At 42.7% G+C, this 12764-nt stretch overlaps 1 protein-coding gene across 1 annotated transcript in view; it reads left to right on the top strand.

Annotated features, from left to right (window-relative positions):
- RCOR1 (REST corepressor 1) overlaps window positions 1-12001 on the top strand; it is a 79692-nt gene extending 67691 nt beyond the window's left edge. Inside the window, exons 8-12 of the mRNA XM_032188143.1 lie at window positions 3821-4015; window positions 5019-5096; window positions 5811-5868; window positions 6408-6637; window positions 8897-12001. Of these exons, the coding sequence (XP_032044034.1) occupies window positions 3821-4015; window positions 5019-5096; window positions 5811-5868; window positions 6408-6637; window positions 8897-8938 (603 nt within the window). The 3' untranslated portion in view covers window positions 8939-12001. The remainder of the gene's footprint in view (window positions 1-3820; window positions 4016-5018; window positions 5097-5810; window positions 5869-6407; window positions 6638-8896) is intronic.
- The last annotated feature ends 763 nt before the right edge of the window (window positions 12002-12764 follow it).

Below are 12764 nucleotides of genomic sequence, written 5' to 3'. Positions count from 1 at the left end.
AAGGAGAAATCTTGTGTGGCCAGTTTTTGTCTATTAGAGGGGCCTTAGCCTGTCATTACATGAAGAATAACTTACCTACTTACAGCATAATATTTGAAGTGAGGTGCAGGTACTTCATTTTAAATTGGGATACAGTTCTGGATGGAAATAGAGCCATGCCAATATAACAGACACTTCTGAAAACCATTAAACCACCTGTGATGCCTAACTGGAGAGTGTATACTTTTCTTTTCACGTGTGAAACTTGTCTGATTATCTGTTACTAAACAAGAATCTTGCAATTCAGCAGCAGTATGGGTTGTATATGTGAGCAGTACGGGAAGATGTTTACCCTAAGGCCTTCTCTCCTTGAAGTAGCTCCCTCTCCTGATTTCTTACAGCCTGCTTTCTCTCAGGGATGACAGTCATCATCATCTGATTTTACTTTTTTTTAAAAGGCTATATATAGGAAAAAACACCAGAATTATTTAAAACTGATTGCACAACAGGCAAAAGCAAGGGCCTACAGCATTTTTTTGTCAGTTGCTGTCAGTGAGATTAATTCCTCTAATAAATTATTCTGAAGGGAAATAACTGAAAAATCACAGTATTCTGGGCTGTTCTCCACCCATGCCAGAGTGCTCTCTGCAGACGTCCCAGAAAAGCCTAGTTGCTGCTTTCACTGAAGAAGCCAGCATCTCCAGTGACTGCCCAGGAGCAGGGTGCATGTCCAGCCACTCACATACACTCTCACAAGAAGCTGAGTTCTTGAAAGCCTCGGCGACACCCAGACGTGAAGGCTTCTTGCTTGGCTAAGCTGCAGCTGCATGCTGCAGCTGCCTAGTATATCTTGTGAATAATCAATACTATCATCTAATTTCCTTTTTTTTTTAATAAAAACAAATCAAGTTAGGAGTTCTCCCTAAGTTTTCTGAAAGCTGGCATCCGCAAAGAGACCTTTCAATCCCTTTTCTTACAGCTTCCTTCCCTGCCGTGCTGGCACGCTGCGAACTCGGGACACAAGGGGAACAGTCGTTCTTCGCCAGCTTCACTGCCTCTATTTTAAGGCCGAAAGGGAGCAGATGGCAGACAGCTACCATCAATACATCTTTCTTTTTCTTGCAGAATGTCTTGCATGGGAGGTGACTGCCCTCCCTTTTGTACTAGCACAGGGCACGATGTGCTTTCACCCAGCCAAAGGTCACCTGAACTCGCCGAGCGCGTGCGGCCACGCTGCGGCTGCAACAGCGGGTGGCCTTCTGGGGGCTCTTCTGGACAGTGATTGTTCTGCTGGGCAAAATGAAGCTGACAACCTGCTTAGCCTGCTCAGAGCTAATTTGATTTTGCAGTACTTGAGCCTGGGGCTGATTGAAAATGCCTCAGGAGAGCAGGTATCCAGGAAGGGGGGCTGTTCCTGATGGTTGTGGTTGTTTCAACCACTTGGTCAGCGATGCACTGCTAGCCAAGGACTTTTACCGTAAAGAACCTCCCTGTCCCAACCCCACAGAGATGGTTTTTCCAGCTCTGAGATGTGTCAGTTACTGTATGAGTTGTCGAGTAATACCGGGATTTCTCAGAGTATCTGAAATCTCTCATCTGTGTTTCCTCTTTTGGGGATCATTGGAGGGGGAATCTTCCCTTTTCTTAGCACTTTCAGTGCTAGTGCGACTGTTCAGGTTTCCTCAGATGCTGACTCCGTAAGAGCTTCTCAACATCCCTCTTCCTGAAGCAGCTCCTGGAAACGCCTCTTGTTTCAGCCCATGCTCTTACATGAGCTTGGTCTTTGTTTTTAAACCATGAAATCTCGGGAAACCTTGTTTCTATGAAGCGGCATTGTATCACTGAAGTGTTCTGGATAGCAGCGGCACTATCTGAATAAATAGAGGAGCCCTGCTAAATCCCTGCATTTCAGCTCTGTTTTTCATGAGCTGATATAATTCTACAGGAATGTGTGGCCAGGAAAGCAAGTTTCCAAGATAGGGTAGATTTTTGAATTTTCACAGCCTGTGCAATATCACTGGGGCTTAGAAGCATTTGGAGCTGTCAAAAACCATTCTGCTGGAGGTCTGGATTCTCATCCACAACGCAGAAGAGCTTCACATTCTTTGAACTGTGTAAAACAATCATTTGAAACTCGCTTCCATTTTTACTTAGGTTTGAGGCTTCTGGGATGTTTGCACTGCAGGTATTGCCTGTTGGTCACCCTGCAGCTTGAACTTGTTGCGAGGCATTACTGCGTGATCCTGTGAAATTCTGTATGCAGATGAAATATGAATAGATCTGAAACATCTAACCATGCTGAATAATTTACCTGGCTCAGTCATCAAAGTGCTTGCTTCTGAAGCAGAGTGCAGAGCTTACCTCACTTGTTTGTAGCTCAGCCAGCCCGGTTTCTCCTGCTCCCCATTCTCCACTGCAAAAAAAAAGAAATCTGTTATCTGTCCTGCAAAAAACAATGGTTATTCCTTGCTCCTGGGCTTGCCTTCGGCGTTGTGTCTCGTGGAGCTCTTTGTGCTGGGAGAGGCAAGAAGAAAGTTGAGAAGAGCCAATTGCCCGCTTTACTGCTCCAGCGTGGCTCTGGCCATTGAGCCTGTGGAGAGGGCGCAAGCTTTTATCTGCCGGCAGCTGCACTGGGCTTCTCCAGGCTCTGGGAGGCAGAGCCAAGTGCTTACATGGAGCTTTGTGCAACTTCATGTGGGTTTTAATGCTTGCTAATGAGCAAATGCCGCAGACTGGGCAGAAACTGCATGTAGCTGCAAATTAGGAGGGGAACAATGGTGCGAAGGGAAGCCAATGTTTTAAAGCTGGCAGTGATCAAGTGGAGGACTTCAGAGCATGGCCTCCCCTCCCTCCCTTCTCTCCCCAGCCACCCTTCTTCTGTTCTGCATTCTGGGCAACATTCCAGCCATGGGATAATAAATCTTGGGTATGTGTTGCTTATTGAAAGTAACTTCTGGAAGAGGTGGTTTTGGTGTTAGAGAATCAAATGTGCTCCTGAAAGGCCCTGTGGTATAGCGCCTTAGCGAACGTACCTGTTAGCGGTCTGTGCCTAATTCTGTGTTTTAGACAGAAGGCATAAAAATTAGTGGTGTGTGAAATATTCCCTTTTCCAAAAGTGATTCAAATTTTGTGGTCAAACTGCATCAGTTTAATGGAACAGTTATGTATCAGTGCTGTGCAGGAAAACTTAGCTTCCAAGAAACTGTATAATGATCGAAGAGCTGCTTTGTAGTCACCTTGCTCCTTCATCCTCAGCCTTTGAATAAGTTTGGTTTATCCCTTTTTGTCTGATGTGTAGAAAAACAAATCTCTGCAAACTCTTCTAGCCGTGTTCTTCTGTCTCCAAACTCCACTTTTTCTTCTGGTGCTCAGTTAAACTGTTTTGTTGAGACCTGATGTTGAAAGCATGAAGAGAGGTTTTGGAGTGTTTGCAAATAACCAGGATATTCAACTGACTGAAAATTAGGCATCTGTTCCCAAAACGAGAATGGGTGAAGGAGACAAGTATGTCCTGGAAATGTTGAAAGCTGCCTGGGAGAAAGGACAGAGTTGTATAAAAGCACGTGTATGACATACTGCTTAAAGCACAAACAATTATTGCTGATTGCAAGCTATTCCTTTTCATTCTTCGAGCTTTGAGGATGACCGAAAATGAACCACTAAAACACCTAGCTATAACCTGAGAGCGTAAATCCTGGTTTGAAAAATGACAGAGGGATCTAGAATCAGATTTTGTGATCACTTCAGGGCTCCTGAAAACAGCCTCCATAGCTCGCCTCAATGTTTCTTTGGTCACTTAAAACATTGTATTGCATTTTGTCAAATGGCTGCTATTTCTCAGGTGCCACCCGCTGAAACCGTTCCTCAGGTGAAGAAGGAGAAGCACAGTACACAGGCCAAGAACAGAGCAAAGAGGAAACCTCCCAAAGGAATGTTCCTCTCTCAAGAAGATGTGGAGGCTGTTTCTGCCAATGCGACAGCTGCTACCACTGTACTCAGACAACTGGATATGGAATTAGTCTCAATCAAGCGACAGGTATGGATGAGAGAGTGCAAGAATAGCTGCCTCTTTTGGTGGCACTGTCTGTCACGTCTGCAAAATTCCCAGGAACTTGTAGCTAGTTGGTGATGATGCACATCATTATGTGGCTTAATTGACAAGCTGCTAGCCTTGTGCTATAAATTAATGCAGCCCTGCGCTTTCTTCTTTTATGTTTTACTTCTGTGGGCAGCCTACTTTGTATCTAAAGTGAAGCAAGGGAAGGAAAATCCACAGCACTGACCTGAGTTTTGTTGGCTCTCAGAGTTTTTTGCAGTTCAGAACTCCTTGTGTTACAACTATGAATTTCCTTCAGTTATAACTGGATTCAGGAGTTTCTGATGTCAATCTGTAATTTTCTTTACCTCTTCCTATGGTACTTGTAGAACAGCCAGATATTTTTTTCTTCTTCCCTATAAATGCATCTTACAAACTTTAGGTACCTTTTGTTTGTCTGATGGGTCTCCCTTTTAAATGGTTATGGATAAGTGTTACAGACAAATGTCTTTACTAATAGATATTTGAAAAACAGGCTTGTTACATGACTCTGTTTCCTAGATGAGAACATTTTCAGTATTTTTTAGAGCAGAGATCTGGCTCAAGCTCTTTATTAAACTTAATAGAATTGGTATTTTGGCCTGAAGCCTTCTTGGCACTGAGGGAGAAGCAGAGCTCTCTAGCAGTCTTTGATTCATTACTTGCTGTGAACAGGGCTTTTTTTTTATACTGGGCTTTAAACAGACCTGGAAGTTGGAGCAGTTCTTGCTCCAAATAAGTTGTGGATGGGATGGGATGGGATAGGATAAAGTAAAGGGGGTCTCCCAATGTGCCAGTTGCTCCTACATTTCTTTATTCCAATACAATATTTTTTTTTTTTTTGAAAAAGAAAAGTGCTGAGGAGAAGTGGGATGCTGAACTTGTACAGTTTCCATTAGGGCTGCTGGAAGAAGGTTTGTCAAAGGTCTCTGTCCTTATTAAAAGGGTGACACTTCCTTTTCAGATTCAGAATATTAAACAGACAAACAGCGCTCTCAAAGAAAAACTTGAAGGTGGGATAGAACAATACAGACTTCCAGAGGTAGGATCATTTTCTGACCCTTGTTTGTTGTGGAGATAAAAGCTAATCTGTATTCACATACCCGAGCTATTGATCTTCCCAGTAGACTAGGACTGATGCTGTATTAGTTGTCAGTATGAATCAAGACTACTACCATGTTCACTGTTGTTGCATAACGGGGATGGGAGGCAAGAAGAAAGTTTAAAAGAAAAAAAAAAGGCAGCTTAATGTGTGAAAATGGTTTCTAGCAGAAGTGCTGGTGTCCCAGATATACCATGTTTTTCAGCATTGTGTCCATATGCCCCTGGGAGAGGTGGTGGTTCTAGATACTGAGAAACATAGGAGAGATGTTAATGGCCTGTCCTTCTCTTGGCACTCGGTGCTTTTGTTGTTGTTCTTCCAACTCTGGCACCTCATGCTGGAAATAATTTGACCAAGATTACAGAAGGTGTCTGTGATAAAGACAAGTAGGTGCTTCTGAAGAGTTTGTGGCTCTTGGTTATCTGCTCAGACCATTCCCTCTCTTTCTGTATTGCCCAGAGGGGCGCCGTGTGTGTCACAGTTAACTGAACGGCTGCCACACGCAGTTCTTTTTGAAAACATCTTGCTGCTCAAACGAATGATAGCTTGACTAACAGTTAATTACTCATGGTTTTGTGAGTTTTTTTGAAATCCTGTACAAGTGAAAGTTGTTGCGCATGTTAATGGGAGTTACCAAATTTTTCTGACCTGCAGGTTGTTCAGAAATTTAATGCACGTTGGACCACAGATGAGCAGCTTCTTGCTGTGCAAGGTATGGCACTACAAGTCTGTTTGTACTTCAGGAGGTTATGATCAAAACTCTATTACATTTCAGAGCTGTGTTTCACTTCAGCGACTAATGAAGGGTTTTGATGTTGCTGTTTATTAATGCCTAAAGAACAGATCTGAACAAGGAAGCAATTCTCAACCCTTCCCCCAGCAATGTAAATTGTACCATATGAGTACTTGCAAATAATCTCTTCTTGTCCAAGCTTTCTGAAAGTGAAACTCCTCTGGGGAGACTGCTTTGCTATTTGCCTGTGCAACTTCTCAAGTAATACAGGGATATTTACACAGCTCTTCTTGATTTCGTTCTGCTCATCTTTGCTACACCTGCATTTCCTTTTCTTCTCCAAGGCTAGTCTTAATTTTGTGTCATGGAGAATTTAGATTTTTTCATGCTGGTTTAATCAGAGAAAGGCTTGAAACCTGGACAGAAGTTCAGCTTTGGATCCTCATGCTGTGACTTGGGCCTAATTTGTGGTCTTTGTGGAAATAACACTTTACTTTTGTTTTTCTTGTTGCTTTTAGCAATCAGGAAATATGGCCGAGACTTTCAGGCAATCTCTGATGTGATTGGAAACAAATCTGTGGTGCAAGTGAAAAACTTTTTTGTAAATTACCGACGTCGTTTCAACATAGATGAAGTTCTACAGGAGTGGGAGGCAGAGCACGGCAAAGAGGAGACAAATGGAACCAATAGCCAGAAGCCTGTAAAATCCCCCGATAATTCCACTAAAATGTCCGAAGAGGAAGATGAGGTAAATCACACTTAAGTCATGTAAAGTTCCCAATCTGAGCTCAGTTCTTATTTGTATAATATGATATATTTCACATATAATGTTATATATTTAATATATAATATATATATATATTTAAAAGTGTATACATGTGCACGTGTATCTTCAATCAGTCAGTTTTTACTTCTAAACTAAATAAAATGTATCTGAGTATATTTCACCGTGTCTGGATATTCCAGTCCCAGTATTGTTTGGAGGAATTCTAGACATCCATAAAAGTGGAAAGAGAACACTTAATTTTGCAGCCCTCTAATGATACTGGTATCTCAGCAGCAGCAGCACGTGGACAATTTAATGATTACTGCTGAAACCTGATAGATATTTATATCGTTTGGATGTTTTCCCTGCACTCAGTTCTCTAAGCTGTTCAAGGTTTGGCTTTGAGACCTTACAGTCTTCCAAGGCAAAGCTCTTTCTTTCATTTTGATCATGGAGTGGTTTCACTTGAGGGAAGGAAAGAAAGCTATAAACAAGGGAAGTGTGTGATACTATTTGCTCCGGAATTACCTAGAGGCAAAATTTCCTTGAATTTACAGCAGTTTCTGTGAAGACACATTCTAGAAACAATTTTTTTCGTGCTCTCCTTGATAGAAGCTCACCGAGGTAACACTTCTCCAAAGGCAGCGTGTGCTTAAAGTTAACCAAGAGACTACAGAGTATTGAGATATGAAAGTTCGTTATAAAAATGTGTTATTAACACTTTCTTTCAAAAGAAAAACCCCACTAGAGGTTTGTATGTAAAAATGTTAGATACAGGGCTCCTTTGTGGCTAATTTTAAATGACAGCTTAACACAAAAGCTGCATCTTCTCAAATGCAAATGCAGTTAACAGTGTGAGCTGAATTTTGGTCTGTCATACATGGACTAAAGACTTCTCCGTGTGCTGCATATGTTTTTCTAAGTTACCTTGATTGTCGTTGGCTCAGTTGTACATTGCCTGTTGTTCAGACGTTCAAAGAGCAGAAGTTGATTGCTTTACAAATCCCAGTAATTTGTTCTCTGAAGCTACTTATACTTGGGGGCTAGGTCCAAAGGTGTGACAGATGAACAAAACTGAACTCAAAAAACTCGCATTCTTAGGTTGTGAGTGAAATTGTTGTACGGAGCTGGGAGGTGGGACAAAGAAGTAACTACTTTTGTACATAGCTGTCTGAAAAACAGGTGGCTGATGTCACTGCCCTTTTCTGTGACCAGCAGAAGTGCAGAATTTTTCTTCCCTGAGCCCTCAAAGATTGTCTGGCTTTAAATGCAACCTTAACCTCAAATGGCAGCAAGGTCTGGTGAAACAACTGGTGGAATAGGAGTCCTGGTCCCCAGGCCAGTGATGGAAAGTGCCCAGGCTGGAGCCAAGCAAGTGCAGTAGAGTGGGATGAGGACACCAGGCTGATGCTGGGGGGAGCCAGGCAGGGTAGCAGTGAGCTGCAGCCTGTTCTGGACAGTAGGAACTGGTGTGTCATGGCTGGGAGGAGGACGGTGCTGGCAGCGTGGTGGGGATTTCAGCTACCCAGCCTGCACTTTTTTACAACGATGCAAGAGGAAGGGGCACAGGGTTGTCCCACAATGGAGATCTAATGGCCTGCAAGCTCTCTGAGCAAATCAGGTGTAAATATTGCCTCTGGGTGGCTGTGAATGTGGGGCTCCTGCCTTCAGAGCTACCATAAGCACGGTGCTGCAAGGAGCTGGGTAACGGGGGCCTGGGTGGTTCTGGGTGCAAAGAGAAATGGGACCTGGATTATCATGTAAGCGATCTCCTTGGGCTAGGAGGGATGTTCCTGGGCCCTCCTGAGCAGTTTGGTGCAGCTGCAGCCTGCTCTTGAAAGCAGTCCCTCAGGTGCTCTCTCCTCTGGTATGCTTTGTCAGCCCGGCCACCAGCTTAACAAAAGCTTCATCAGCCCTCTGACTGACTCCTCTGGGCTTTCCCCTTCTGTGTGTTTTCACAGCAAGTCCCCCGTCCACGCTCACATCTTTGAAGCAGTGAGATGAGATTGCTGCTGATAAAGCAGCCTCAGCTCTGGTCTTAATTCTTGTTCTACCAACAAAATCTGGTGTGTCTCAGAATAAGGGAAGCTGCTGTGATTCTCCCCATGTGCCAGGGCTGGCTGTCTTGTTGCTTTCAGTACCTTGAATCTGGGGTAAAGTTTGGAGATGCAAGAAAGCCTATGTGTATTCATTTTTTAAACTAAATGTTTTCTTTTTTTTCCCCCTCCCTCTTCCTTCCAGGCTACTTCTGTTCTTGATGTCAGATATGCATCTGCTTCGTGAGAAGGTGCTGTAGCCTAGAACAATTTGTGTTGACTACTGTGTTATCCAGGATATCAGGTATTAGCAAACCTCAGACAGCCATCTGCATCATATCTGTGGACAAGCAGCTATTACCAAAAAAAGGCAAACGCTTCCAGTCCTGTGCTACATCTGCCTTAATCTCCCCTCATTCCTCCATACTGCCTCCACTTTCTTTCAAAAGCACCCAGGTAGCTCAGCTCTCCATTTCATCAACGTCCTGCTTAAGCATGAGGATTTCTAGAACCAGTAACACCTGTCCGTAATTTTGACCAACCTGCAAAACCAGGAGCTCCTTAGCAGGCCCCACAGTAACTCTACACGTTAGGAGTTCTTATAATACTTGGTCCGTAGGGTATAAGTACGTACTGCTGCATGGCCTTGTGGTCTCCGCTTCCTGTGTATTCTTAAGATGACACTATTGTTAGTGAGCTTTCTATAAAGGAGAGGCCTGTGCACATGCCAGTGGTGTCAGGTCTGTTCTGAAATGACAGGGCATGTCAACACGCGATCTTGAACAACGCAAAGTGATAGGAAATCCTATTGCTAAGGTTTGGTCAGTCCAAGGTTGTAAATGTAACTCATTACACTTCTGGTTTGTGCAATTCTTTCCACTGTATTTGTGTGTTCTTGCTTCATAGAAAGCTCCCTAATTGAGCATTTTTATTCCTTTATATTTTAATGGCTTTTATTTAGTGCAAAAGGGAATACGTAACCTGAAACTGTTTGATACGCTATTTAACCCCTGGCATTCAGCATTTGCATTGTAACTTGTTAAATGAGTGCTACACAACTTTCTTTTTCCTGATCCTCTGTGGGATTAAGTCAAAGCAACTTTCTCTGGTGCCTCTCCTTTTTGGAATATGTGCCTTTTTACATTTGGCTATCATAGGTCACTTTCTGTCCCAGTGTCTCATTCCTCTTCAGAGTGCTGTTAGCCAAAGACATCAAACTACTTCTCCCAGTGGGCGTCTGGGCGAGGGTTGGAGCATGAAATTCAACCTTCAAGTAGTTTTTGGTCTCTTGGAAGTTCAATGGACAAGAACCGGGTTAATTTCATTGGCCATTTAAACCCCTCTGAAGCACACATTGCTTTCATGTTCTGAACCAAAATATGCAATTTAAAATCTAAGAGGTGCTTTTCCAAATACTTGGTGCATGCAGCTTGCAGATCCCCAGCCCTCTGCTCAGATCCGTTCTGTGGCCTGTCCAGCTGGCTTGAACTGGAGCTGTTCCTGGAAGTCCTGCGTTGGGACTTTGCACCTCGAACAGGGTGGTTGACTGCTGAGCAGACAGTATTTAGAGAAGCTAGAAGCAGCAGTATTACTTTTTGCCTGATGGGAAGCTGCAAGATAACACTAGTCACAAAGCATTTAAAAATGGTTAACTTAATGATGTGGTAAGAAACCAACAGGTGTCTTTGCAGACGGAGAAAAAGACCCTTTTTTGCCCCTCTTCCTCTACAGAGGATTCGAGCCAGGGTGGCACACAGCAGCGTGCAGCACCAGCCTCTTTTAACACAACCTGAAATGAGCTAGCCCGCGTCCTGACTGCAGCTGAGGTGCTGCAGCTCGGGGGCTAGCTCTGAACGTGGTGCTGATGTTGGAGCCGCTGGGCCATGCTGTGGTGTGTGTGCCATGGTGGCTCCGTCCTCTGACCCTAAAGCAGCTCGGTTACAGCCAGAGAGCTGTGGTGGCACCTCCGTCTGTGTGGACACAACCCCTGTGACGCACAGGCAAAGGAGCAGATGAGCATTTCTTAGGGCAAGCTACAGTGTTTAGCCCAGCAGGGGCCTATTTCAGCCGCTCCTGCGGCCATTTCTGAGCAGCTTGGTTCTGGTAGCTCCAGAGAGAGCCTTTGAGGTGATGAGGGGATGGAAGGGAGCTAGTCCCCGTCCTCTGTTGGAGACCTGTAGTCACATACGGTGACCCAAATTTGTGGCAGCATCTCTACAGCTGTCTGTGTGACATGGCAGCTCTGAGTGTGGACCTGCATGCGTTCCTTCAGCCCTGCGCCAGCTGGAGCTGGGAGGGGGAGAGGACACTTAGTTGTTAGCCAGTGTGAATCGGGATTAAAGCCGGGCAAACAGCACTGCGAATGCGGCTGGCAGTTCTGGTGGAAAGAAATGCCGCTCGCTAGAAATACTCCAGCATTAAACTTCTCGCTGGTAGGTCCATGCCAGGGGGAGAGGAGCACGGAAACTTGTGTCCCAGCTGGTGAAATTCATCAGGTGGGGCTTCTGCTGGCGAGTTAGTTACCTGTGAGGACTTCTCTTCGGTTTTTGCCCTCAAATCTGTCCATCTTACGATCAGAAAAGTTGTGTTTTGGCTTCATCCCCAAAGGGGTAGGGAGAAACATGTATAATTCATGATATTAGGAAGAAAAAAGTTGTTAAATGACTTCTCAGTTGACAGCTATCTTATTGTAGTCGATACATACAATATAATAGCACTGTATTTTAAACGTTTAGTTTTTTACGTTCTCTTTAACTATGTTTTTAAATGCGATGAAATCATCTTAGCTTTTGAAAGTTTAAATGGTTTGGTCTTGTTTAGGTGAAGACCCTCTCTTTCTTTTTTAAATGGATCAAGCATTAGATACATCAACTGGTTGCATTCTGATTAGAAGGGTCCACAAAGATAACTGCGTAAGATAGAATATTCACTTAAATTTTGTTTCTTAAACTATCAATGTGAATGTCATAATTATATATATTTTGTGGAAAATGGGAAATTATTTCTCCTAAGTATAAGTTATTGTGCAAAATATGGTATCGTTAAAGAAAATGATAGTTTAAGTTTTAGTTTTTAGAAATCTTAAAGATATAAAAGTGTATTGCATATGCATAAACAAATTTCATTTGTTCTATTTAATTTTTATGTAGTTGTGTAAAGTGCTAGGTAACTTCTTTTTTCGCTTATCCATTAAAACAACCTTGTTACTTGAATATTCGTGTTTAACTGGTTTGAAACAGTGATCAACTTTTGTAATATAATCTTATAACCAAGGGAAAAAAAAAAAACATGCCTCAGTTGTGCTTAACAATATAGCAACAATGTACAATCAGATGCTTAAGACCATAGTAGCCATAACTGGTAGTGCAGCCACAATGGTTGTCTTGATATATTTAATACCAATGGGGATAATGAAATCTTAATATATTTTTACAAGTTTGCAACCAGGAAGACCCCATTAAATATTCACTAGAACACTTTTTTAATAGTTACAATAAGAGTAAAACTCGTAATCTCTTAAAGCAATGTCCTGACAAACATTTTTCTTTCCTGTACAAAGACATCTGAAACATTATGTATTAAAATATGCTCATTGTCACTTTAAATTTCAGTTTTTATTATCTAAATCGCTAAAATGCTGTTGGTATTCTTGCACACCAAATATGAGCCAAACAGTGCATTACACTAACTTGATCACTGGGTTTGTGAACATAAATCCCTGAGTCAGTGAAGCGCAAAAATGTCCTAAGAGATTTTTTCTGATAATGCATTTTTTCAAATCTGTATAAAATTATGCATACCCCATTCAGTGATGAATGGCCCGATACTTACTCTTTAAAAAAAATAAAAATAAAATCATTTTATGAGCTCCAGCTTGTCTTCAGCAAGTCAAAATCTAGTGATCTTGTGCAATGCCCCTAAAGCAAATACTTTCTGCCACTCCCTGGATTAATGCAGCTTTTCCTGTTGATAGTAAAGCACAATTGCAGTGAAAGTTACAGTTCAGAAGATGGAAGGTCAGTATAGTCTATGCATGTTGTATAATAATGAGTGTTTACATTCATATTCTCCTA

Source organism: Aythya fuligula, chromosome 5 (genome assembly GCF_009819795.1).
Source record: "Aythya fuligula isolate bAytFul2 chromosome 5, bAytFul2.pri, whole genome shotgun sequence".
Taxonomy (NCBI): Eukaryota; Metazoa; Chordata; class Aves; order Anseriformes; family Anatidae; genus Aythya; species Aythya fuligula.
The sequence above is the reverse complement of the archived record's forward strand: the minus strand, read 5'-3'. Positions and strand labels throughout refer to the sequence as shown.